At 59.6% G+C, this 25,225-nt stretch overlaps 9 protein-coding genes and 2 non-coding genes across 11 annotated transcripts; 7 read left to right on the top strand and 4 right to left on the bottom strand.

The window, feature by feature from the left end:
* Nucleotides 1-944: 944 nt before the first annotated feature.
* LOZ57_002096 (uncharacterized protein) lies at nucleotides 945-1,457 on the bottom strand (the record flags this gene model as incomplete). Its single annotated transcript, XM_049251175.1, has 1 exon — nucleotides 945-1,457. The coding sequence occupies one exon, from the start codon at nucleotides 1,455-1,457 to the stop codon at nucleotides 945-947; it is 513 nt and encodes a 170-aa protein (XP_049110025.1).
* A 348-nt stretch (nucleotides 1,458-1,805) lies between these two features.
* Nucleotides 1,806-1,877, top strand: LOZ57_002095. The gene has a single exon. It is a non-coding gene; the product is annotated as a tRNA-His (tRNA).
* A 236-nt stretch (nucleotides 1,878-2,113) lies between these two features.
* LOZ57_002094 (uncharacterized protein) lies at nucleotides 2,114-3,864 on the bottom strand (the record flags this gene model as incomplete). Its single annotated transcript, XM_049251174.1, has 3 exons — nucleotides 2,114-3,050; nucleotides 3,117-3,562; nucleotides 3,610-3,864. The coding sequence occupies 3 exons, from the start codon at nucleotides 3,862-3,864 to the stop codon at nucleotides 2,114-2,116; spliced, it is 1,638 nt and encodes a 545-aa protein (XP_049110024.1).
* A 741-nt stretch (nucleotides 3,865-4,605) lies between these two features.
* LOZ57_002093 lies at nucleotides 4,606-4,679 on the top strand. The gene has a single exon. It is a non-coding gene; the product is annotated as a tRNA-Asn (tRNA).
* A 1,005-nt stretch (nucleotides 4,680-5,684) lies between these two features.
* Nucleotides 5,685-6,629, top strand: LOZ57_002092 (uncharacterized protein; the record flags this gene model as incomplete). Its single annotated transcript, XM_049251173.1, has 1 exon — nucleotides 5,685-6,629. The coding sequence occupies one exon, from the start codon at nucleotides 5,685-5,687 to the stop codon at nucleotides 6,627-6,629; it is 945 nt and encodes a 314-aa protein (XP_049110023.1).
* Nucleotides 6,630-8,513: 1,884 nt separating this feature from the next.
* On the top strand, nucleotides 8,514-11,684 carry CPH2 (Clr6 histone deacetylase associated PHD protein-2 Cph2; the record flags this gene model as incomplete). Its single annotated transcript, XM_049251172.1, has 1 exon — nucleotides 8,514-11,684. The coding sequence occupies one exon, from the start codon at nucleotides 8,514-8,516 to the stop codon at nucleotides 11,682-11,684; it is 3,171 nt and encodes a 1,056-aa protein (XP_049110022.1).
* A 967-nt stretch (nucleotides 11,685-12,651) lies between these two features.
* LOZ57_002090 (uncharacterized protein) lies at nucleotides 12,652-16,159 on the bottom strand (the record flags this gene model as incomplete). Its single annotated transcript, XM_049251171.1, has 5 exons — nucleotides 12,652-13,479; nucleotides 13,536-15,471; nucleotides 15,535-15,629; nucleotides 15,714-15,840; nucleotides 15,897-16,159. The coding sequence occupies 5 exons, from the start codon at nucleotides 16,157-16,159 to the stop codon at nucleotides 12,652-12,654; spliced, it is 3,249 nt and encodes a 1,082-aa protein (XP_049110021.1).
* An 898-nt stretch (nucleotides 16,160-17,057) lies between these two features.
* RRP46 (exosome non-catalytic core subunit rrp46) lies at nucleotides 17,058-17,847 on the top strand (the record flags this gene model as incomplete). The annotated part of the gene is made up of 2 exons (XM_049251170.1): nucleotides 17,058-17,402; nucleotides 17,464-17,847. 2 exons carry the CDS (start codon nucleotides 17,058-17,060, stop codon nucleotides 17,845-17,847), a joined length of 729 nt encoding a protein of 242 aa, XP_049110020.1.
* A 1,080-nt stretch (nucleotides 17,848-18,927) lies between these two features.
* Nucleotides 18,928-20,570, top strand: UTR1 (NAD(+) kinase; the record flags this gene model as incomplete). Its single annotated transcript, XM_049251169.1, has 2 exons — nucleotides 18,928-19,984; nucleotides 20,032-20,570. 2 exons carry the CDS (start codon nucleotides 18,928-18,930, stop codon nucleotides 20,568-20,570), a joined length of 1,596 nt encoding a protein of 531 aa, XP_049110019.1.
* Nucleotides 20,571-22,041: 1,471 nt separating this feature from the next.
* LOZ57_002087 (uncharacterized protein) lies at nucleotides 22,042-23,639 on the top strand (the record flags this gene model as incomplete). The annotated part of the gene is made up of 8 exons (XM_049251168.1): nucleotides 22,042-22,305; nucleotides 22,360-22,563; nucleotides 22,685-22,838; nucleotides 22,891-22,914; nucleotides 22,969-22,990; nucleotides 23,039-23,081; nucleotides 23,135-23,360; nucleotides 23,422-23,639. 8 exons carry the CDS (start codon nucleotides 22,042-22,044, stop codon nucleotides 23,637-23,639), a joined length of 1,155 nt encoding a protein of 384 aa, XP_049110018.1.
* Nucleotides 23,640-23,760: 121 nt separating this feature from the next.
* Nucleotides 23,761-24,731, bottom strand: LOZ57_002086 (uncharacterized protein; the record flags this gene model as incomplete). Its single annotated transcript, XM_049251167.1, has 2 exons — nucleotides 23,761-24,649; nucleotides 24,712-24,731. The coding sequence occupies 2 exons, from the start codon at nucleotides 24,729-24,731 to the stop codon at nucleotides 23,761-23,763; spliced, it is 909 nt and encodes a 302-aa protein (XP_049110017.1).
* Nucleotides 24,732-25,225: the final 494 nt, after the last annotated feature.

Below are 25,225 nucleotides of genomic sequence, written 5' to 3'. Positions count from 1 at the left end.
GGGTGCCCACAGGATGGGATATGCGTGGAGCCGATCGGATAAGGCAGGCAAAACACCCGCAACGAGGAAGACAGCAGGGATGGGGGGCGGTGGGAAAACGGCGATGGTTGAGCGGCGTGGGACGGGGCATGCAGGTGTTTTCTGCCACAAAGCCTTATCCGGTCTCACTGGTCTGGAGATGCGACGATACTGCATGCCACATCTAGGCATTGCTACGTGTGGAACAAACGCGGGCAGCGGGCGTCTTCTTTGGGTAAAGTGGGATTTAAAATTGGGGGAGGCCGTAAATGTATGTATGTACTTTGGGAAAGGGTATATAAAAATGGGACAGTTACGCCAGATGCCGAACAATGCATGCATGCTGCAACAGCTACTAGGTATGGGAACAAAGGGAATCTCAGAACCTGCAGGTAGGCCAAAAGGAACTTAAAGCGATGATAATAGTAAAAAGAAAAGAAAAGAAACGAAAAGAAAAGAGAATTCTCAAGGACTGGAACCGAGGATAGCGTCAGCGTTAGGGGATGAGCGCTGCAGCAAGGCGTTGTATTTGGTTGGTACTCCGGACTTTTTTGTTGTAGTAGACGTGCAGCAGCCACAGGGCCGATCCCAGTCTATTTTGGGGCAAGCAGTCCCCGAAGCAGATTTCAGAACATGGATTTTTTGCATGATATGCCGTTTTGGGATGCTGGTAAGCGTGGTGTAAATGCGAGCGACGAAGTGAACACCCGGTTTTATTCGCCCTAAAAGACGGGCGGTATAGTTATGAGTTTCAAGAAGAAGAATGCAAGGTAATGTAATGCTCAGGATGCGGCGTGCGGCGGCGGGAGCCAGCCCGGGCGCAGCGCGGCGTATGCAACGTGCTCGTTGCCGGCGGGAAACAAGAGGAAGGGCGAGGCGAGCAGCAGCGAAACGACGGAGAAGAGCAGATGAGCGGGTTGTGATTGTCATCGGCGCTGCTGGGCGTCAGCGCGCAGGCCCGTTTTGACGGACGGGCGGTGGTCGGCGTCGCGCGGCGCAGGGCGGTCCTGGGGCGCGGGCTGGTCCAGGGTGGGCGGGGGACGGGCGTCGAGTGGGAGCCGGGCACCAGCGGCACCAGCGGGGGCGGAGGTGAAGTAGCCGGCGCTGTCGGCGGGCTCGTTCTCGAGAGCCAGCGGGGTGACGGGGCCGGGGCTGCCGGTGGGATGCAGGCGCGGCTTGGAGGGCTTGGAGGGGATGGCGGCGAGGGTCATGCCGGCGACGAGCTCGCGGTAGTGGCGGAGAGCGTCGCGGGGCGTGTGGGAGGCCTGCTTGCGGGCGTGGGCGTGGTGCGCAGAGCGGGTGGACGCGCTGGGCGGCTGGTAGACGGCGGGGTGGAAGCGTGGCAGCGCGGCGAGGTCGAAGGCGGGCGGCGGAGGGGTCTTGCGCGCGCGGGCATTGGGGGCGGGCGCGGCGGCGGCGGCGGGCGGGAGGGGCGGCATGGCGGGGCGGTCAGCGAACATGCTGCGGCGGGCGGAGGAGGCGGTGTGGTGTAGTGTGGGAGTTGGGGAGTCTGTGCTGGTCTGGCGGGCGGCGGGCGCAGCGGGTTAAATACGGGCGGGCAGCGGGCGGTGATTGGCGGGCGGCGGACGCGAGCAGGGGGGGTGCCGCTAGGCCCGACACGGCTAGCGGCGTGTGGGGCGACGGCCGGCGGAGCCAGCGCGGCTGCTTCGGGCGACGTGCAGCGGATCACGCCCGTTAGATCCGGGCGGAAGCTCCGTATACGGGCGCCAGACCCGCCGTTGGCCGTACAACTCTTGTACAGAGGACTGCTCCTCGTCGCCCACCGGGGGGTCATGGTCTAGTGGTGAGGACATGACGTTGTGGCCGTCATAACCCGCGTTCGATTCGCGGTGACCCCAGCACGCTAGCGCGACTTGTGTTTTTGGTAAATTAGTTTATGAACGGCCATGATTATCGGCGGCACGGGCGTTTCGCGTTTTATTGGCTGCCATCCACCGCCCGCCGATCGCCTGTCGTGGCGCCACCCAGTCGCAGCCAGCCGCGCGAAACGGCCTGCGTTTGACGCCCGACCGTACATACCACGGCCCAAGCGTCGCGGGGTATTATTATTATTATTATTATTATAGTACTCGGATTAATAGATGTACACAAAGTCCTCGTTCTGCCGGTCCGTCAGGTCCTGCGACGCCGTCTTGATGCGCTGCTGGCTGTCGCGCCCGTCGTCCTCGCCCGCCGCGTACCGTGCCTGCATCGACCGGTCGGGCACTCGCGCTGGCTTGCCTGCCGCCACGCGTGCGCGCCGGTGCAGCGCATTCAGCACGCGCAGGTTGGCCGCCTGCGCCAGCACCACCAGCGCCAGCGCGGCGAACGTCGCCAGCACGGCGCGCAGGCCCGGCCGGTAGCCCGGCGCGTCGGCGGGGCTGAACAGCAGCGGGCCGATGATGTTGCCCGCCGACGAGCCCGCGTTGTACAGCGACAGGCACACCGCCTTCTTCGTCGTGCCCGCCGTGTTGCCCACGATCCACGCCACGATCAGCGGGTTGCCGCCGAACAGGAAGGCCAGCAGGTAGTAGCCGCCCACCGACGCCGCCCGCGTCGTCGCCCGCGCGCCCGCCAGCCCGTACAGCACCGCCAGCCCGCCCACCACGGGCACCAGGATCGCCACCAGCACCGCCGACTTCAATCGCATCTTCTGCGCTGCGTACGACGACGCCAGGATCGCCACCACCTGCGTCGCCCCGAACGGCATGTTCAGCAGCGTCGTGATGTACTTGTCGAACCCCAGCCCGCGCAGAATCAGCGGCCCGAACACGTTGGCCACCGACGCGCCGATGTTTAGCAGCAGGCTCATCGCCACCCACAGGTACGTCTTGGGCTCGCACACCGCCTCCACCGCCTGCGTCCATTTGAGCTCGCGCGAGCCCGTCCCCGTCTGGTTGGTCCGTAGCCGCGCCAGCGCTTGCCGCCGCTCGAGTGGCGTCAGGAAGCGCGCTGACGCGATGTCGTTGTCCAGCTTCCAGTACACAAACGGCGCCGACAACATGGTCAGCAGCCCGACCACCAGGAAGATTCTGCCACGGGTTCCAGGTCAGCGCGCAAGCAAGCAAGTAGAAGGAGGGAGGGAGGGAAGGACCGACATCTGCCACGACTTCAGCGTCTCGGACGGGATGTGGCCCAGCCCATACGACAGCGACGACGCGACGATGGTGGCCAGCCCGTTGGTGCCGTACCAGGCGGCCACGCGCAGCGGCTGCTCGGCGCGGCGATACCACTGGCTGGTGATGATGCTGAACAGCGGCAGGCAGCCGCCCTCGAACAGGCCCAGCAGGAAGCGCGTCGCCAGCAGGCCCGCGTAGTTGCGGCACGCCGCCATGCCCACCTGCGCCGCGCCCCAGCACAGCACCAGGCTGGGCATCAGCACGCGGTGCGGCACCGTGACGATGAGCACCATCGAGAACGGCTGCCACGCCAGCTGCGCCATCGCCGCAATCGACCCCACCACCGAGTACTGGTTGCCGCGCAGCTGCGTGTCTTCCTGCAGCCCAAACACCGCGCCGTACCCCAGGATCGATTTGTCCAGGATCTGCCCGTCCTTAGCATGCCGCCACAACCCGCTCACACACAACATACCTGCAGGAAATAGACCCACACGAGGATGGCCAGAATCACCTTGTCCGTTTTCCGCCGGATGCGCTTGTCCTGCGAGAACCTGTCAGCGCGGCTCCACGGGGTAGTATGTGGCTCACTGCAATTCGCCGCTTCGGGCAGCTCGAACCCTTGCGTTTTCGCACTCACATCTTCCTCCGTGAGCTCAACGGGCTCCTCCCAAACAGTGGCTGCCCGCGCAAGATCCGCGGGCCCGTCCGAGGTCTTGGGCGACTCCATGGACTGGCGCGCGACAGCAGAAAGCGAGTAGGGGTGTCGTCGTCGTCGTCGTCGTCGACAGCGGCAGCAGCAGCAGCAGCAGCAGCGTCGAGGAGGGCGATGGGGGGCGAGGATGATGATGATGAGGATGAATCAACGGGACTGCTGGGACCGCAAGATATAGCATCCGTCCCAACGGGGGCCGCGACAGGCATAGTCCCTGCTTTTAGGGGGGGGAAGGGCGAAAGAAGGGCGGCGGGCGGTGCGACGCGACGGCAGTCTGTGTCGTTTCTTCCAATCCTTCGTGAGGACACCGGTCCCAAGCCAGCGTTACACACCTGCGGTGCCTAACCTGAAGCCGCTCAAAGGACTGCGTTTTCTGTCTGTTTTGGTTTCTCGGCGTCCCGGTGATTATTTTCTTTTTTTCTTTATCTTTTTGTTGGTTTTGTTTCGATTATTTGCTGGGACGATGTCGGGACGCACACACAACGTAGGCTGGGTGGGAGGTAGCGAGTTGGTTAGTTAGTGGTGGAAGGGCACAGACCGGCTCGGTCCCTCTGCGGCGCTCCTGCAGGACGAGCCGACAAAGGCAGTCCGTTGGTGCTGGAGTGGCCCAGCGCCCAGCGGGTGCCGCCGAGGGCGTTCCGGGCGCGGCGTTGGCGTTGGCAGCTCCGCCGGGCAGTGAGTGACGACGCTGCCAAGCCACGGAGTCAGGCGCGAATGGGGTCAAGGGGCGCGCGGGGCCGCACACAGGGCATCGAGGTCTCCGTGGCGCAATTGGTTAGCGCGTCTGACTGTTAATCAGGAGGTTGGAAGTTCGAGCCTTCCCGGGGACGATTCGTTTTTTTGTCGCAGCATTCGAGTAGGTACTCCGACAGCGTAGTTCTTGACTCCCTGAGGCCTGGAAGGGTTTCTCGTTCCAAGTACTGTTGGTTACTTAGTTAACTGACTACCTGATTTTTGTTATCAGTCCACTGCCTCTCCTCTCTCACCGACACCTCTATCTCTACTCTCCCACGATATTGTCTCGGATCCCAATCTCCACCGCGCTCAGGTCGACGGCCCGGCCTCCCGGCGCGTTCTCGTCCGCTGCCCCCTTCAGCCGCTGTGGGCTGATCACCGCCAGCACCGGGCCGCGCGGGTTTGTCGCGTGGCCATCGGCGCCAGTGTGGCATCGCCGTTGCATCATCGACTAATGAGCTACACGCCGGCCTGAGTCATGAATGCTGCTGCCCTGTGCCTGACCTGGGGACCTTGGCCGTGTCGCTGCATCGTCGTGATCGGGATGGCTGCTCGCTGCGCTGCAACCTCGACGCCGCGGGGGCCCAGAGGGGACTATCATTGCGACTATTGACGAGAGCTCCGCTGCCTCCGCCCGTCCGTCGTCGAGATGTGTCCAGTGTGAAGTAGTACGGAGTAGCAGTGAGTGCAGCCTGGGCGGGTGGCGGTGGACGCGCCCACCGGGTTGCTCGCCTCCCTCCATTATTCAGATGCTGCTGCTGTTGCGGCTTCACCGCAGCCCCGTCGCCAGCATCACGGCAAGCGGCCGCCAGCTCTCCTCGCCAGCATCCTTCGCGCGGCTGCGCTGCCTGCCATTGCGATCGGCGGGGCCACCCTATCAGCGACCGCGCGTTCTGCACACCTCCGCATCGTCGTCGTCGCCCTGGCAGCGCTGCCCGCCAACCTGCACCCCCATCACCACCACTATCACTACCACCACCACCACCACCACCACCACCACCACCACCACCACTACAGATACCGCCCTGTTCGCTGCCCACCGCCGCTCTCGCTTCGCTGAGACCACTGCGAAACACCCTGCTGCCCCCCGTTTCACCGCCATGGCTGTCCCCCGCGTCCCGCCCGCCGGCGTGTGGTGCCCCGCCGTGACCTTCTTCGACCAGTACTCCGATACCGTCGACCTCGCCGCCCAGGCCCGGTTCTTCACCTACCTGTCGCGCTCGGGGCTCACCGGCCTCGTCGTCCTCGGCACCACCTCCGAGGCCTTCCTCCTGACTCGTGAAGAGCGCGCCCAGGTCATCAAGACCGCCCGCGACGCCGTGGGCCCCGACTTCCCGCTCATGGCCGGCGTCGGCGGCCATTCCACCAAGCAGGTCCTCGAGCACATCGAGGACGCCCAGCAGGCCGGCGCCAACTACGCCCTGGTGCTGCCCGCCGCGTACTTTGGCAAGGCCACCACCCGCTCCGTCATCAGCACCTTCTACGACTACATCTCGTGCACCTCGCCGCTGCCCGTGGTCATCTACAACTTCCCCGCCGTGTGCAATGGCATCGACATGGACTCCGAGCACATCACCGAGATGGCCCTCCGCGACCCCAACATTGTCGGCGTGAAGCTGTCGTGCGGCAGCGCCGGGAAGATCCCGCGCCTCGCCGCCGAGCTGCTGCCTGAAGACTTCTCCATCTTCGCGGGCCAGTCCGACTTTCTGATTGCCGGACTCAGCGTGGGCTCCGCCGGGTGTATTGCTGCCTTCGCCAACGTGTTTCCCAAGACGGTCGCGAAGATATACGAGCTGTACAAAGCTGGCCAAATCAAGGAGGCCCTGGAGCTGCATCAGAAGGCGGCCCTGGCCGAGTCGCCGTGTAAGTATGGCATCGCGACCACCAAGTATGCAGCGGCTCTCTACGCCGCCAAGGCGGCGGGCATTGACGACGCCGAGGTCAAGCTGCTGCCGCGGCGGCCGTACGAGCCACCGACTGGCGAGCAGAAGGAAGATGTTCGGAGTATGATGGCGGAGATTGCAGGTATCGAAGCTGGGTTATAAGACAGCGATGGGGGTGGTTCCAGACGGTGGCGAGACGCAGGGAGCCGTCGCACGAACCACCATGGATAATCATTATAGCGCGTTTGTAGATACATATGCATGCTTGAGCAACAAAAAAAAAAAGGGGGGGGGGGGGCCGAAGTTCTATGCGCAGGGCTGGGCGGGAAGGGGGAAAAGGAAAAGGAAACGGTCTCGCATACCTCCCTGCTTCCCCGCGTGAGTTTTGTGATTTATTCGTTCTGCTGCTGGTTTCCGCGCGTGGGCAGGTCGGCAGTCCATACAGCCGGCAATTTCGGGGCAAAACACCCGCGGGCCAATGTTTTACGCTGGGGGGAATATCCGGGCGAACGGTTTGTTTTGCAATAATCCAGCAGCAATCTGGCGGCCGGAATTGGCAATTTTAAACCCTGATACAATTAACACTGCCTTTTATATGCCACACACGCACGCACGCACACTCGTCTCGGGCTGAAACGAGGAGCGTCCGCGCGTAGTAGTAGTAGGAGTAGCAAGTAGTGCTCTGGCGGGCTGTTTTTTGTCTTGTTCTGCGTTGCGCTGATCGGCGCGGGAAGAACAGGGCCATCGGGCCCAATAGGCAGCGGCGGGATCCAATGCAGAAAGCATAATTGGCGAGCCAGACCGTCGCGATAGCCGGGCCGTGAGCAAGTTAGGAGGGTTCCGTATAATAATAATAAGAAAGCAATCATACATGTAACTAGAACAGCCAACAGGGGGGGTTGCTGTGGGGAAGGGTAGGCGGGTGGAGCTTGCAGGCGCTGGCTGGATAGATAGATAGCTATGGTTTATTCTTAGCAGTGCAGCGGCAACAAAGAATAATAGAACACGTACGGAGTACAGAGTCGCACTGCTGCCCCCCCTGCCGCAGACGGTGGCATCGCGCGGAATGATCCGAGATGGCTCGATGGTCGGGCGAGCGAGCTTCGCGCTGGCTGTTTGCTGCTCCTCCTCCCTCTCTCTCTCTCTCTCTCTCTCTTCGCCGCCTTTCTCGTTTTCGCGCGGCTTCACGTGTCGGCCCGTGACGTCACCTCGGCAGCCCCCCTCCTGTTCGGGCCTAGCGCCGGTAGCCGGACATAACTCGGCGGGGCACGGCTGCGCTAGTCTGCATGCGGCGTAGCGTGGTGCTGCGTGACTCCCGAATCGTACGATGGCCGCGCCGTTCACGTGGCCGGGAAGCGCGCCGCAAGCGAGACCGATCACGACGACAACGACAACGACGACGACGACGACGACCACCGCCTAGGCAAGCTCCGGCTGTTGCGATGCCTGCGCTGCTTGCTTGCTTCTGTCGTCGTCGTTGTTGTTGTTGTTGTTTCTGTGGCTGCAACACCCTGGTCGTCCGCCCTGGTCTGCTCCCCTGAGCCGCGCCCGCCCGCCCAGCCTGAGCTCTGGAACCCCCATTCCGCTCGTTGATACTACTACTGCTCCTCGCCCTCCTCCGAGGCGCGGCCGACTCCGTCGAGCTCGCTCTCCCTCCTTTTTCGGCCCAACCCAGCCCCCGGACGCTTTGTCTGTTCTGATACTAGCCGGCCCTACCCTGGCGCCCTTGGCTGCATTGTCTTTTTGCACCTTTGCTGCTTCCTGCCTCCCCACGTCCCGCCGTCATCTGCCAACACTGCCTGAACCGCCTGTGAGACCGCCGCCTGTCCAACTATCAACCGCAGGAGCCCGTTTTTTCTCTGGCCCTGCTGCCAGGCCAATTGCAAGCCGAAACGCTTGCCCCCCGCCCCTCCCCAGCAAAAAGCCTTTTCCAATTCCTCCCGAAACCTTCGGGGGGGGGGAAAGGAGGCAAAAAAGGAATATACATCTCAACCCTCTTGAAGCGGCCGGCCTCTTCCTACCTTCTTTCCTGCTCCGTATAACATGATGGCTTCCTCGTCCTCGTCCGACGCGGACGCCCGCGACCCCTTGCTCTTCTGTCCCACCCAGATGCCCGACTGCAAGATCTCTCCCGCCCTCGCTGACTGCTCGCCCTCCATCCTCAACCCAGATGCCGACGACCTGACTGCCGACTGGACGCAGTGGATGCGCTGGGACGCCTTCGACGCCGCCGACGAGATATCAAATCACGTGGACCTCACTGACTATAAACCCCCAAAGGCCTCTCCCACCACTGCTACTACTGCCTTTGGCAGCGCTGCCGATCTTGCTGCCTTCTCCAGCACCAGTTCCCCTGACTGCAAGCCCGTCTTCACCTTCCAGGGACACCTCACGCCGCCCCAGACCTGCGTCGCCCTGAAGGACCCCAGCTGTGACACCATGGAATTCCCCCAGCCGTCGTTCTCGCCTGCCTTTGCCTTTGACAGCCAGCAGATGCCGGCCTTTGCTCCTCCGCTGGCCCTGGATGTCCCGCTGGAGCACAGCCCGCCGCGCCATGCTGCGTCCAACTTCCCGCCTACCCCTGTCTCCGCTGGTCCGGGACGCAAAAGGAAATCGTCTGAAGCCGACAATGTCCACGACCGGAGCTCGGGCGGCAGCATGTCACCTCCTGCTGCCAGGTCTCTGCCAGCCAAAAAGAGATCTCACAATGTCATTGAAAAACGATACCGAGCCAATCTCAACGAGAAGATAGCCGAGTTGAGAGACAGTGTGCCCTGTCTCCGCGTTGTATACAAGCAACGATTCGGCGGAGGCGTGGGCCTCGACGATGAAGACGATGAGAAGATGATTTCCTCTACCAACAAGCTCAACAAGGCGTCCATTCTCTCCAAAGCTACCGAATATATCAAACATCTGGAGATGCGGAATAAACGCCTCGACGAAGAGAATATCGCCTTGAAAAACCGCCTACGCCAGCTCGAGAAGTCTCAGGAGCAGGGCTTGACTGCCTTTCCCATGACCATGAACACTGCCTCTCCAGGTGAATGTACGATGTCCTCTGAATCCGTCGCCAGCTCGCCTCCCAGTGTCTTTTCTCACAACCCTGAGTTCTCCCCAGAAGGATCTCCCAATCCTTTATACCCCGCCGAGGGCTTGATCAAAGTCCCGGAGTACTTCAAACGTCTTCGCCCCTCTGGCCCCCAACCCCATTATGCCGACTCATTCGCCCCACGACAAGCTGGCCAGCGTTATGAGTATAGCGCCCCTGAAACCACCGTAAGACGCGGTGGAATTGCCAACAAGTTCATGCTTGGGACGTTGGCCGGGTTGATGGTGGTCGGCACCTTCGAGACCCAAAAGGAAGATGCATCAAATCGAGGCCTTTTAGGCGTTCCAGTCCAACTCCTCAGCACCGCCCTCGGCTATGTTCGAGATTATGTCTACATGATCAGAACGGGCTCGTGGCAGATTCGAGCCCTGTCTCATTTTGCAATGACATCTCTCTTCGTTGTGGGGTGTGCGTTTTTCGTTTATCTCTACCTCTTCTACTCACGGCCCAGTCTCCCAAAGTCCGCTCTGCAAAAATTCCAAGCAGTTGCTGCCGGTGCAACCGAATTCCGCCGTGACGCTTGGCTTACAAGCATTCAAACCGTTGGAGTCCCTAGCCACAACTTCTTCCCTGAGTGGTTTGCCGTTACTTCACGCTGCCTCGAGTACTGCCTTCGTTGTCTACTTGGCTGGAAACTGTACTCCATCCTCACTGGTATTTCAGAGGACGACGAAAAGGGCCGCGTGAAGGCCTGGGATATCGCTTTAGATGCACAGCTTACCGGCGGCGATGCTGAGGTCAGCAAGAGCCGACTCGTTCTGACCATCTTTGCCGCAGGCACTCTTCCCAGGAGCCTATCACGGATGATGCTGAAGGCCCTGCACTGTCGAATTCTGCTGTGGCGCGTGGGTTCCGGTGGGTCCCTCGCATGCAGGATTTCCGACCACGTTGCAAGGATTTTAGCGAACTATCAATGGCGGCTGGCCCAACAAATGCAGAAAACAATCCCAAAGGATCATGAAGACGCTCTGCCTAGCCACCTGGCATATCTTCTTGAGCATGACTGTGACGAAGTCTTCACCGATGCCATTGTGCAGCGAGCATCCAACATGATCTGGAATCGCCCCACCCAAGAAGCTACTGATGACGAAGATCTACTAATGGACGTTGTGGTGGAGGACAGCGCCGTTCGCTCGCCCCTGGATGCCGTGGCAGCTTGGTGGTCGAGCCATGTTCTCCAAGAAGCACTGATCCACTCTCTCGACGTTATTTCCGTGGACTGTGGAGTCCGACGCCGGGAAGCTTTCGAGCGTCATCTAGAGATGGCACTGAAATCGGCACCCCCTACCTCCGCTGCCTATACTCGCGCGGCGGCGGTCAAGGCCCTCTTCTTCGACACGGATCGGGTTGCCAACATCAACTCTGTGCTCCTTGCACTTCCGCGACCCAAGCGCGAACAGCCCGCCGGCGCGACGATCTTCTTGGACTCGTCCGTTCCGCCCTCCGCCCGCGATGAAATTTGCATCGCCGTACGCTGCGCCATGATTGCCGCTATCCTACGGGGCCAGGTAGGAAACGAAGACTCCTCCTCAGACCTCTCCATCAACAACGCCATCGAACTATTCAACCGACTACCCATCGACGCCGTCGAGCTGACGCTCCTTGGCTTCGCATCCCTCTACCACCTGCTTCACATCGTCTCCATGGACGAACGGCTAATCGCCTCCTCGTCACTCGCATCGTCGATCTGCTCCGACTCCGAACTCTCCAGCGCCGACGAGCCCGAGTCCGCCGCCGGCGAGACAACACGCCTGCCGCTCCCCGACTTCGCGCGCATCGCGTCCGGCCTGGTGTACTGGGTCAAGAACGCGTACAACCCGATCTCGTCCGGCTTCACGGACTGCCTGGTGGACAAAGTCGTCAGCGGGTGCGTGGAGGCGTGTCGCCATGCGGGCGTCGACACCGACGAGCTGCAGCTTCTCGAGACGAACGACGCGGACTTTGAGCAGATCGACTCGGCGTCGATGTGCTCCTCGCTTGCAGGAAAGCAGCAGCAGCTCGAGCAGGTTGTTTCCGCGGAAGAAGAGAACGAGATGAAGCGGCCTAGGAGAGCGAGCGTGCGAAGCGACGATACAGGCTATGGGAGTCTGAATCTTGATGAAAGCTGATATATTTAAAAAAAAAAAAGACGTATTGGGGAATTTGTTGTCTATGTTCTAGATTATTTTCTTTATTCTTTTCGTGGTGTTCCACTCTCTAATGCTCTCTCTCCAACCCGGAATGGAAAAATAAACATCGCTCCTCTTCTAAACACCAGCCAGCCCTCTTATATCTGTCTCCTGGTCCTTCTTTACCCTGTCTATCCCACTGCCCGATTTACTTGATACAACCACAGCCGATGCTTATTCATGCAATGTTTTCGTTCTCTATTTTATTTTCGAAAGGGACGTTCTTTTTTTATTGTTTTTTTCTGTTCTTTTTTTTTTCTGTTCTATGGATATGAGAACCAAAAAATGCTGGGAAAATGATTTGTGGGAAATAACGGGTTGGTCGGTCGTTAAATAATTGCATGCCGGATTTGATTACATTTTGTAACATTATGCCTACCTGCCTACACGAGCGAATACGCCGAATAGATAGAAACATGCTATGAAGGATCGGCTGAATGCACACAGATCCTTAGAGGAATTTCATTTTCGTTCAGTTATCATTATAGAATGTCAAAGCAACATATGGTCCAAGCCTGTGATAGTAAGATCGACAGTCCTTCAGAAAGAGATGAAACAATATATCGAAATAACTGTTAAGATACGTCGAAAAGATGCGTGAAACCATGTCAGTCATGCAGTCATGCAAATATGTCGTTCCAAATGAAAAGTAGAAACGGAAAAAAGGGTCAAGCTGGTCCAATTTAGTGCTTCCCCTGAAAAAAAAGGGGCCATTCTTCTCGGCGGAGGTGAAAAAGAAATCTTATCGCAATTCGCCATCAGGAAACAGATATTATGTACTGCTAGGCGATTACAAGTATGTTGGATACTACTGTTTTATCGTTTCAAAGCATGGGTTATTGAGGAATGAGCTTAGTTGATAAGCCAATGACATTCCGCCCCACGACCGCTAACTCAAATATGCCTGTTATTTCTTTTCCAGGGTATCTTCCCTGGACTCCACTAGAAGACTGGCAGCAGGAACCAGACCAACTCTCATCTCTGCATCCTCAATGGTGAGGACTTGATTCTTCCCACTTCCAATGCCCCACGACCGCTTCACGGCCTTCCAGCTCTCAACCAACATGATATACGTCACCACGCATCCCATTACTATGCCCCATTCCCAAGTGATAGTAGAGTGTTTAAACACTAACTGGTTCACAGTGGGGAGATAGATCACGGGAATTAAAATAAAGAAGCCGGCGACAACGGCCCAGAAGAGAAATCGGTTCCTCCAGAGAGTGGGGAAGATCGAAAACGGGCCTTTGTGCCGGTTGGGGTCCATGTTAAACAAGGATCGCGAGAAATGTTTCACTTCCCATGCCGTTACGAGGAGGAGCAAGGAAAGAGTTGCAAAAGTGGTGGCACGGGCTCGAAAGACGACATGGCAGGTATGGTTCCAGTCTTGGTTGCAGGCTCTTCCAAGATATCCGTTGCCAGCACCGTAGACCACCGAAACGAACGCTGCAAGGCACAAGCTGCCCATGAAAGTGCCGTAGATCATTTTATCTGTAATCAGCTCTCGAGTGAAGACACCAACGCGAAGATCGTGTGGTGGGCGGAACATTAGATCTGGTTGGCCTTCCTCGACTCCTAGGCCAAGAGCTAGGAATGATGATGTCACAAGATTCGCCCAGAGAATCTCCAATGGAGAAAGGGGGAAGATGGAATTGCCGTCCTGATCCTTAAATGCAAGGGCAATAAGCAGGAGGACGACTTGGGCAATATTTGATATTAGCAGGTGCATCAAGAACTGTAAAAACTAGAGTTAGCCGTAGATACCCAGACGAAGTATTGCGAGGTTGTTACCTTTTGAATGTTGTCGAAGAGACGCCGGCCTTCTTCCACAGCCTTGACGACGGAGGCGAAATCATCATCAGTCAACACCATGTCGGCGGCATCTTTGGCGACATCACTTCCATTCTTTCCCATGGCAATACCAACATCAGCCCGTTTCAAGGCCGGCGAATCATTGACACCATCGCCAGTCATGACGCAGAAAGCCCCTCGTCTATGCATGGCTTCGACCATTCGAACTTTCGTCGTTGGACTGCACCGTGCGATGACTAAGGGAAGTGCCTCGATGGCGTCTATTTCAGTATCTGACAATTTGTCGAAGTCTTCTGCAGCCATGACAACGGTGCTAGCTTGGGCGGAGGGAACGATGGAGCCCAGAATGCCGACTTCATAAGCTATCGCCGTCGCCGTTTTAACATGATCTCCAGTAAGCATATGCACTGTGATTCCTGCCATATGACATTTTCTCACAGCGCCAGCGGTTTCGACTCGTGGAGGGTCATATAAACCGACAAGGCCAACAAAGTTTAGGTTAGCCTCGATTGCCACACGGTCCGAGACCTTATCAAGATCGTTAGAGTTGAGAGTCTTGTGGGCAACGCAGAGGACCCGGAGGCCTTCTCCAGCGAGCCTATCGACCATGGCACGAATCTCTTCCTTCATATTTTCTGGGATAGAAAGAAGGGGTAACAGGGATTCTGTAGCGCCTTTGGTGTATACGTCAGCAGAACTTGAATCATTCTTCTGGTAGACTACCGTCATGCGTTTTATAGCTGAATCGAACGGAAATTCAGCCAGTAACTCGGACGGCTCGTTGTGAAGTAGGGTCTGTTTGCCCGAATTGAAGCGAATGGCGAGGACGTGCAGTGCTATCTCAGTAGGCTCACCAACAGCAGTCCATTCTTTGTTAGAATCTGCTGCGGCCTTGCCGTCTCCTGACGACGCCTGTGGTGGATCATAGATGGATGACAAGTTGCAGAGTGAGATCGTGCGCAAAAATTTACTCAATGAGGAGTCATTGTCTAGCTTTTCTGAATTCAGATGAACATCAGAGCCATCGATCTGAACCGAGCCGCTCTGCGGGTTAAAGGGGCTAGTGGTGTTGTGGATGGTGAGGGTTCCTGCACCAGGAATCCAAGCCTTCTTGGCAATCATTTTCCCCTGAGTGAGGGTGCCTGTCTTGTCGGAACAGATGTTGGTGACACCTCCGACGGCCTCGAGAGCCTGGAGCTTTCTGACAATAACATTACCTCTGGCCATGGCTTTGGTGCCAACTGCGATAGTGATGGTAAGCACAGCAATTAGGGATTCAGGGATGACGGCGACGGCGACACAGATGCCATAGATTAAAACTTCTCCTTGAATGTTCCACTTGTTAGCAGAAAATACAATGATGGCCAGCAAGATGGCCAGGCCGAAAAGCATCAAAGCGAATTTGCTGAGCTGCACCTGCAAGGGCGTTCCCACTAGGCCCAGGACAATGGCTAAGCTCCGTTTGAACCTCAGCCAAGTCCGGACGAGGACATTGGAGCCTTCTTCAGGCCGATGTTCTCGGAGAAGCTGGGCAATCTTTCCCACTTCAGTGTTCATGGCGGTGGAGACCACGATGCCGGTGGCACGGCCTCGGGTCATGATGCTGCCAGCGTAGGCCATGTTGGTGCGGTCACCCACGGGCATATTACGGGTGGAGAAGACACGCTCGGGGTGCTTGGAGACGGGAAGCGATTCTCCGGTTAGGAGAGCTTCGTCAGTGGAGGCGTTGACGCCGTCAAAGAGCCGCAGATCGGCGGGGACCATGTCGCCCACTACGAGCTGCACGAGGTCCCCGACGACCAGGGTCTCAGCCTTGGCGGAGTCAATGCGTCCGTTACGGATGACTTTACAAACGGGGGCGGACAGGGCCTGGAGGGAGAGAATGGTCTTTTCAGCGCGGTAGTCTTGGACGAAGCTGCAGGGTGTTAGATGATATGGAGCGGTTGATATGTGGAAGGTAGAAGAAAAGGGGCTTTACCCTACGACGATATTGAGGAGAATGACGGCGGTGATGACGCCTCCTTCAATAAAGTCGCTGATTCCAAAAGACAGCGCCATGGTCATCACAAGGACCTAGAGCGGGCGAGTTAACAAGGCACACGGGGGAACTCCGGACCGGACAGGCTGGGAAAGCCGTAGTATAAGTGTCTTTCGTACTAAAGTCAGACTGTTGGACACCTGTCTTAACAGAATTTTCCACATGGATATGCCCTCAGCACTTTTAACCTTGTTAGGGCCATCCCGCTCCAGACGAGATGCGGCTTCGGCAGGAGGGAGCCCATTGCTGGGGGTGGTGGTAAGCGAGAGAGAAGAGAGTGGGAGAGGGGAGAGGGAGCGTACTGCAGGTCGACGCCCAGGATACGGGCGATGTCGGCGGGCTGGAAGGTGTGGGCATATTGGTACTGGTCGGACCACTTGCAAGCGGGCAGCGAGCAGGTGGTAGCGGTGGTGGGCGGGCGGGTGTCGTTGTCCCAGCGGTCGAGGCAGCGCGGGGAGGGGGGCGGCGGGTCTAAGGCCTGACAAGGGAGGATGGCGGCCCTTGGAGGAGGAGGAGGAGGCTCAGTCGATTCCTCGACATCCGGTTGAGCAGTCTCTGTTCCCATTCAAGTAGGAGGCGGGAGCGAGCGGGAAGCGCCGTGACGGGCACGAGGGCGCTGTGGGTGGAGGGGAGAGGGTGAGAGAGAGGGTGAGAGGGTGAGAGAAAGCGTCAGAGAGAGAGAGAGAGAGATGTGTGTGTGTATGAGAGTAGAGAGAGAGCAGTGGAGGAAGAACCTCAGTGAGAGGGAGAGGAAGAAAGGAAGAGAGAGAGAGAGAGAGGAAGAGGAGGAGGCGAGGTAGATAAGGAGTGAGGTTGGCGGGCGGGTGAGGGGTTTGGGCCAGTCAGGACAGGGCAGGGGCGGCGGCGGCGGCGGCGCGGGATCGGCGGGGGGGGCGCGGCGGTGGCAAAGGCGGTGGGCAGCGCCGGGCGGGCAGAACTGCTGGGCGGGCAGGCTTGGCGGGAGTTGGCGGGCGGGCTGGGCGGGCAGCCAGCGGCATTCTGCCAGTCACGGGAGCGTACGGACGAGGTCTGCCCGCAGCGCCGTATTCGCACACGAGGTGCGCCGCCAAACGAGCCCGAAGGTTTGCCATGCGCTCAGCCTGCAAACGGGCGTAACTTTGTGACGTAGGTTCAGCCCAGCCCAGTCCAGCATAGGATAGGCCAGAACGGGGGTATCAGGGCAGGGCAGGGCAGCCCGGGTGCTCGCCCAACACGTCACACCGCAGCGCGAGTCTCTCTGGGCGGCCTGAGGGCTTCAAGACGCCGGGTATCAGCTAGCTAGCGAGTTCCAAGTTCCGTGGGAGCTTATCAGATCGGAACAGCATTTCTCCGCTTCCGGATATCTCGCACAGGCTTCTTGCAGCCAAACGAGCTCGCTCTCTCTCGACCAGCTCCCTTAGGTACTCTCTCTCCCCATTCCCATTCCCATTCCCATTCCATTCAACCCGACTCGTTCCCCCGCCATGGCCCCGCTCACCGCCCAGCTCTCGCCGCTGCGCTTCGCCAACGGCTCCGCGGCCTACACCTCGCCCGCGGGCCACCGCGTGCTGGCCGCCGTCAACGGGCCCGTCGACCCCGCGCGGCGCGACACGCTCAAGCCCGACGAGGCCACGCTCGACATCCTGGTCAAGCCCGCGGCGGGCGCCAGCTCCGTGGGCGAGCGCTACGCCGAGAGCATCATCCGCGGCCTGCTGGCGCGCGTGGTGCTGCTGCGCGACCCCGCCCTGGCCCGCCGCGCCGTCGTCGTGACGCTCGTCGTCGAGGCCAACCCGGCAGCTCCGGGCCGCGTCGACCTCCGCGGCGCGTCGGTACGTGGAAGAGCCTAGACTCCCTGGTTGCACCCTGCTAATTTGGACCTCTGTGCCGCAGTACCTGCCCGTCCTGCCGGCGCTGCTGCACGCGGCGCTGCTCGCGCTCGTGTCCGCCGCGGTGCCCATGTCGATGATGTACAGCGCGGTGCTGGTGGCCGTGGACGACCCCGCCGGCGACGGTGGCAGCGTGCGGCCGGACCCGACCCCCGCAGCCACGCAGGCGGCGGCGTCGCTGCACGTGCTGGCGTTCTCGTCGCAGGGCCACCTGCTGCTCAGCGAGAGCCACGGGGCGTGCGACTGGCCGACGTGGGAGCGCGTGCACGACTGCGCGCAGGCCGTCTGCCGCGGCGGGCCGGCGGGCGGCGGCGTGGAGGGCTGTCTGCGCGAGGCGGCCGAGCAGCACGCCCGCCACGCGCTGTCGTGGACGCTGGCCACGCCGTGATCCGGGAGGCATGACAATCACGATAATCATAACGATAATAATAACGATAATCATGCTGAACCTTCATCGACGCTTTGCCTCGGAGCTCGCGCCCGCCCGCACCCGACCGGACGTGAACCATGGGCTGGGCCATGCAGCGCCAGCATGGCGGAGAGCGGCTGTACGACAGAGGAGGAGCCTCCAGAGCTACAAGTGGAGGAGACTCGGCGGGTCGGCCGGGAGCCACGCGACAGCGACGGCCAGTCGGGTGGGCGATCGGGGAGTTTGTGCATGTATGTCGAAGCAGTCGTAGTCGGTAGCGGATTGGCAATCAATCTTTACACCCATGCTGTGTACCAGCGAGGCGGTTTACTTCTAACAAGGAGGCGGAATTACATACCTGTTCGCACGGAAGTTTTGGGCGGTTCGGGCAAGGATCGCTGCGAGCGGCGGGCGTGGTTTGAGGACGGGCGGTTGGCACGATGAAGGGTGCTTGGATTTCCACGTCCGCGGAGCGCTTTCATGCCCGGTCAAAGATACTTTGCCCAAGGCGGTAGGAATAATAGTAGTAGTAATTGTGCGGGCCGTCGTACCGGCAATAGTAAGAAGAAGAATCGTAGTCGGCCGCTATGGGGAGCAAGAGGCCTGGCGGGCAGTTCGAGGGCAAGGAGGCGTTGGCTAGGGCGATACACGTCGCGTCTCAGGCGGCGGCGTCTGAGGATCCCGGCTGCGACGGGCGGCGCACCAGGGCGAGACGGGAGGAGATATAAGAAGCACGAAAGAAGCAGCCGGCAGACAGCCAGACAACACCGAACGACCGACGACTGAACGATGGCAGAGATGGCGGCGCAGCTACGGCGGCCGGCGTTGGCGGAGCGGCGCGACTCGGCGCTGGGGCTGGCGCTGGAGCCGGGCAGCAAGAGCATCGCAACCGACCGAGCGGAGAGAGAGAGGGCAGAGAGAGAGAGAGCAGAGAGAGAGAGAGCAGAGAGAGAGAGAGCAGAGAGAACAGAGACGACAGATACCACAGATACCACAGATACCACAGACACCTCCCGACCCGCGATCACCCCGCTCAACGCGGCCGCTCTGTCGCTCGCCATGGCGTCGCTGCCGGCGTCGCCCGTGGGCCGGCCGCTGCAGCCCGCGGACGCTGAGCACGGCCGCAGCCATGGCCATTCGCATTCGCAGTCGCTTTCGCTTTCTCACGGCGACGCGCGCCTGCACCGCAAGCTGTCGGCCGCGCTGGCCCCGCATGCCCCCCCGCCGCCCGCCCACGCCACCGCCGCGCTCCCCCCCGATGCCACCCATGCCCCCCCCGCCACCGCGACCCCGGCCACGGCTCGCTTCCCGCTGCAGTCGCCCTGCTACGTGCACCAGCGCTTCGACGCGGCGGTCGACATCGCGCGCGTGCTGGACGAGCTGGCGGCGGCCGACGGGCTGTCGCACTCGCGGCTGCTGCAGACGGCCACGGGCGTGCGCGAGGTGTCGCGGGCGCTGCAACGGCGGCCGCTGCAGCTGGCGGTGCGCGCCGTGATGCTGGTGACCAAGGCGCGCGACCACCGGCTGGTGCGGCTGACGCGCGACCTGGCCGCCTGGCTGCTGGCCACGCCGCGCTACGGCCGCGACTGCGGCGTGACGGTGTACGTCGACGCCAAACTGCGCGCCTCGCAGCGCTTCGACGCCGCCGGCCTGCGCGCGCGCGACCCGCGCTTCGAGACCATGCTCAAGTTCTGGACGCCCGACCTGTGCTGGGCCGCGCCCGAGACCTTCGACCTGGTCGTCACGCTGGGCGGCGACGGCACCGTGCTGTTCACCTCGTGGCTGTTCCAGCGCGTCGTGCCGCCCATCCTGGCCTTCTCGCTCGGCAGCCTGGGCTTCCTCACCAACTTCGACTTCGCCCGCCACCGCGACCACCTCGACCGCGTGCTGGGCGACGGCGGCATGCGTGTCAACCTGCGCATGCGCTTCACCTGCACCGTCTTCCGCGCCACCGGCCCGGCCCCCGCCGCCGAGCAGCGCGAGCAGTTCGAGGTCGTCAACGAGCTGGTCATCGACCGCGGCCCGTCGCCGTATGTCTCGAACCTCGAGGTGTACGGCGACGACGAGCTGCTGACCGTCGTGCAGGCCGACGGCTGCATCCTGTCGACGCCGACGGGTAAGATCTCCTTACTCCGTAGTATAACGAATTACTAACACTCCCAGGCTCCACGGCCTACTCGCTCTCCGCCGGCGGCTCGCTCGTGCACCCGTCCATCCCCGCCATCCTGCTGACGCCCATCTGCCCGCACACGCTGTCGTTCCGCCCCATGGTGCTGTCCGACACCCTGCGCCTGCGCATCGCCGTGCCCGCCGCCTCGCGCGCCAGCGCCTACTGCGCCTTCGACGGCAAGGGCCGCGTCGAGATCGGCCCCGGCGACTTCGTCTCCGTCGAGGCCAGCCCGTTCCCCTTCCCCACCGTCGTCGCCGGCGCCGCCGAGTGGATCGAGAGCGTGCGCCGCTCGCTGTGCTGGAACGCGCGCGGTGCGGTGCAGAAGGCCTGGGGTGCTCAGCCCCAGCATGATCATCCTCACGACCATCCCGACGATGAAGACGACGACCCCGACCAGCCGTGGGACATCGACACCGACTCCTACGCCGACTCTGCCCCCGACTCCGGCCTCGGCCCCAGCGAGTGCGGCGACAGCCCGGCCACCGGCACCGCCAGCCCCCTGCACCGCGTCATGAGCCTGCTGAACATGTAGCTCTATCTTCTCTTCTCTTCATCCATTGCATCCGCCCTGCATAGACCTTTATACCATGCATAATGCAAACTATCCATACTGCATCTCCGTTCTAGACATACTATAGCTGGCTCCTTGTTTGTTTTCTTTCTTACTCTAGCATCCTATATTTATACATGTGGATATGATCAACACCTAGAATTGGCTCAAGATATGCAGTAAATACTCCATTGTACCACTCAATGCATCTCGTTACCAGTCACACCCTTCAGCCAGCAGCCGCGCCAGCTCCTCCAGCCCCTCCTGGTCCGTCTCGTCGAAGCCCGCCGGCTCCGTGCAGTCCACATCGATCAGCGCCACCGTCTATCAGCAGTCAGCGAACACGTAGTTGGTTACCTACAACCCCCCTTTCGCACACACCTCGCCGCCCACCACTATCGGCACCACAATCTCACTGCGACTCTCGGCATCGCACGCGATATGGCCCTCCCACGCACGCACATCGGCCACGCGCACGGTCTGCCGCGTCGCCGCCGCCGCGCCGCACACCCCGCGCCCAAACGGGATCAGCTGGCACGCCGGCTTGCCGTGGAACGGGCCGAGCAGCAGCACCGCGCCCGCGTCGGGCGCCGCTGCGTCCGCCCGCGACGGAGACTTGTCCTTGCGCACGTAGAACCCGGCCCAGTTGACTGCGCGCGACGGCGCTGGCAGGCTGGCGTACGCGTGCCACAGGAGCGAGGAGACGTTGGCGAGGTTGCTAGTAGGAGTATGTATTAGAAGGAACCTCAGGACTACGTAGTTAGTTAACTATCCGGACACACCTAACCTAGACATCGAACGTCGTGTCAGTTGAAGGCGTTGGTTACTCCTCAGACCCATACTCACCCAGCTGCGCCGCCCGTCCATCAGCCCGCCCGCCTGCTCCAGCACCTGCGCGTACACCTCCGCCTTCGACAGGCCCGGCGCGAAATACGACGAATCGGCGTGCGGCTGCGCGCCGTCAGTTCTGTAGTTAACACACACAATCACTTGTCCAGGTCGCACCATCTTCTCTGTCAGTCCCGTCTCCACTAACTAATTAACGAACGAACTCTGGTCGTCGTTTGCGGGTGTCGTCGTCGTTGTTTCAGCCCGACTGAGTTTGACGCGCCCCGCCGTTTGGACCCGCGAACTGTCGACGGCTCGAGATGACCGGCCAGGGGGGCCCAGCCGCGCCCCCGGCCGCCGCAGATTCTGCAGCCCTGCGGTCCTGGGGATAATATCATCCGTGAACCTGAAGCAAAGAACCACCGGCCAGCAGCTTCGCCCCGCAACCGCCGCGCCGTGCCCAGCGCTTCTCCCGAGGCTAAAGCCCGCCCACGATGAAGCCGGGCGACGGCAAGAAACCGGTGGCGCAAGCTACGCTGTGAATGACACGAGACACCCAGCTACTTAACTATTTGCCCCTTGATTCCGGTCCTGCCGCGCCGTTTGCTGCCTCACGATCATCGCCATGAGACTGTTGCTCGCCGTCTTCGCCCTGCTGCCGGCCTCGTCGCTCGCCAGGGATATCGTCTTCCCGCCCGTGCACGCCGTGCCCGCGCAAGCTGTGCTCGGTCTCAGCGCCAGCGGCGCTGACGATGTTGATATCATCTCCGGCAGCCAGTTCTCGGGCCTAACGACGTTTGCCAATGTGCCCTATGTGAACTGCTTCGTCGACGCCGAGGCCGCGAAGCAGCGGTACGATATTGCCTTTCTGGGCGCCCCCTTCGACACGGTACGGCATCATCCCCCCTCATCACATTGACTGAGATATCTCACACATTTTCAGGGCGTCACCGGCCGGCCCGGCGCGCGATTCGGCCCCGGCGGCATCCGCCGAGGGTCGCGCCGAATCGAGGCGCGCTCGGCCTGGAGCATATATACCGGCGTGAACAATCTCCGCGACTGGGCGAGCATCGTCGACTGCGGAGACGCGCCGCTGACCTTCTTGGACAACACCGTTGCGCTAAGGCAGCTCGACAAGGCCCACAAGGTAACTATGCCATGGCCGTAGATATCCCGCCCGGGCTGGAATTCTCCCCGATTGGCCGATCGGCTGCTCATCCTCTCGCTGCGATAATGAATGGGAGTGTTTACTGGGAGAATAATACTAGATCATTTCTTCGCGGCCAGCAAACTCGACAAAAATCCCCTCCGCTCCTCGAATTATCACTCTCGGGGGTGATCACACGACCACGCTCTCGGCGCTGCGATCAACCTACGAAAAATGGGGGCCGGTGTCGGTCATTCACTTCGATAGCCATATTGGTACTCATTCCCCCTGCAATGTCCAAGGCCTCCTACTAACATGTTTTGGCAGACTCTTGGGACCCAGCCGTGCTAGGTAGGTCTATGTGGCTTCTCTATATTCCACTAGCTAACCCCTCAATCATCCCAGGCGGTGGAATATCTGATTATGCGTAGGTGCCTGTTGCGTAATCCTTGACCACTTCTAACCCTTAGCATAGGGGCGTGAACCACGGCACCTTCTTGCACATTGCCCACGAAGAGGTAACCCCCCACCCCGGCACCACAGCCCATTCTCCTGCTAACAAACACCCCAGGGCCTCGTCCGCAACAGCTCGATCCACGTCGGAATCCGTGCGCCGCTGATCCGCCCAAAGGGCGATCTCCGCAACGACATCCGCTGCGGGTTCGACATCGTCACCGCCCGCGACATCGACAGGATCGGCGCGTCCGGGATCGTTGAAGCGATCAAGAAGCGGGTCGGGTCGAGCAATGTTTACATCAGCGTCGATATCGACGTCCTCGATCCCGCGTTTGCACCTGGTGAGTCTGGCTAAAGCTTTCTTTGCGGGAAAATGCACTCGTTGTTGACACGCCCGTCTAGCCACGGGCACCTCGGAGCCGGGTGGTTTCTCGACTCGAGAACTCCTTACCATCCTCGATGGGCTGAGCGGGATTCGCATTATCGGCGGCGACGTCGTGGAGGTCACGCCCATCTATGACACGGCCGGTGAGACGACCGTGCTGGCTGCGGCCGAGGTCGCTAATTCCTTGCTGGGGTTGATGATCGCGAAGCCTGTTTCTACTGGCAAATCCTTATAATTTGAAGATACTCGGAATCAGGCTGAAGCCATGGATGTACGTCTGAAGATCTGTAGTATGTATATACACGCTAGAGTAAAGCTGATTAGGAGCAAGGCATGCTGCAATAGCTACTGCCACCTCAGTAATGGCTACAATCACAAGGAAAGACGCAAGCACATGGACCTTTTGATCCTTGTTTAAACGCTTCAACCAATCGCGGTATCAAATCTCTTCCCACTTGCCCCATGTTTCCCAGAAGTTCGATGAATTGCGTACTTTGTACCAATTCCTGGGCCACAGATGCCACATACTGGATAACGAGGAACCGCAATTTCTCCATAGGCTCGATCATATCCCTTGTGTTCAAGTATGTATACCGAACTAGTTCGACTATGTCTTGTCGTCGTTCCTTATAGAGCGTGAAACCGACGAGCGTCTTGTGCAACTTGTAAAGACAAGCATCTTTGAGCCCAGGGATGTCATACTTATCAGCAAAGGTATAAAGTCGGGCATGACATAGAAAGACTTCAGTATAGTCTTCACACGGCTCCATATTTCGGCGAGGATCTTTCTTGAAGTTATGAACCGCTGCATCGTACTTCAGGTCGCTGAAATTGGTTGATGTCATATCTAGAATCTGCACGGGGTCGTTTCGTTGTATCAAACGTTTCTTCTTACCCTTGTCCTTCTTCTTGGACAGCCCCATTTTGTGGTCTTCTGCCTCAAGTGTGTCAGCTAACGAATCGTCTGGGAACTCATCAGGAGCGTTAGACACAATTTCTGGGGGTGATGGGATAATATTCGGGTCCGCTGCTTCGTAGTCCCCCGTGTAGAGATATTGACCAAATCGCGCGAACGTTTGTGGGTCAGTGTCCTCAAGCCAGGCATAACCTTCTCTTGCTTCTGCCATCCCTCCACTGATGAGGACACTCAGTGGCTCCGAGTGGTCGACAATCAGTGCCGTATGGATAGTGAAAAGCTTTTTTTCGGCCCCTATCAAAAATTGAAAAATCGGGGAAGAAAGAAGCCTACAAAATAGGTCAGCCGCTGGAGAAGTGACACTAGAGAGAAACCAAAGCATTGCGCTCACTTGTCGTACGAGACCTCCATTATAGTCAAAGTAGGATTGAGCACATTTATGATGCGAAAACTGTCGATTAAAGTAAAATACCCGACCCGCTCAATCAATGGGCCTCAAGTGGAAGCTATAGCGATGACTATGTGGATCAAGTCGGTGGCGGTGACGTGTGCCAGGAGGCTGCTCGTCCCGCTATATCCCTACTACTAGGGCATTTTGGCACATCATACCGACTTGTATGCATAGTCACGGGGTATCTTCAGCTATACTCTATCCCGATCATCCGTAAAGCACAGGGTATCCGGGAGCTTAAACCACAACTGTATTTCCGGGACTCACACTGGTAGGGTAGCTATTTACTATTCCATGGCCCTACCAATCTTAATTCAGACTCAATCAGTAGTTGTTCATTTGAGACATCCCGGGATTCTGCCCGAAAGGAAACAGAGTGGTTCTTTGAAGGGACTGCGAAAAGATTTGTTCGCTGTGTGCAGTGTTTGCAGTGTCCTCCAGCAAACAAAACAAA

The sequence above is a fragment of the Ophidiomyces ophidiicola genome (genome assembly GCF_022830035.1).
Source record: "Ophidiomyces ophidiicola strain CBS 122913 chromosome Unknown scaffold_5, whole genome shotgun sequence".
NCBI classification, from domain to species: Eukaryota; Fungi; Ascomycota; class Eurotiomycetes; order Onygenales; family Onygenaceae; genus Ophidiomyces; species Ophidiomyces ophidiicola.
The sequence above is the reverse complement of the archived record's forward strand: the minus strand, read 5'-3'. Positions and strand labels throughout refer to the sequence as shown.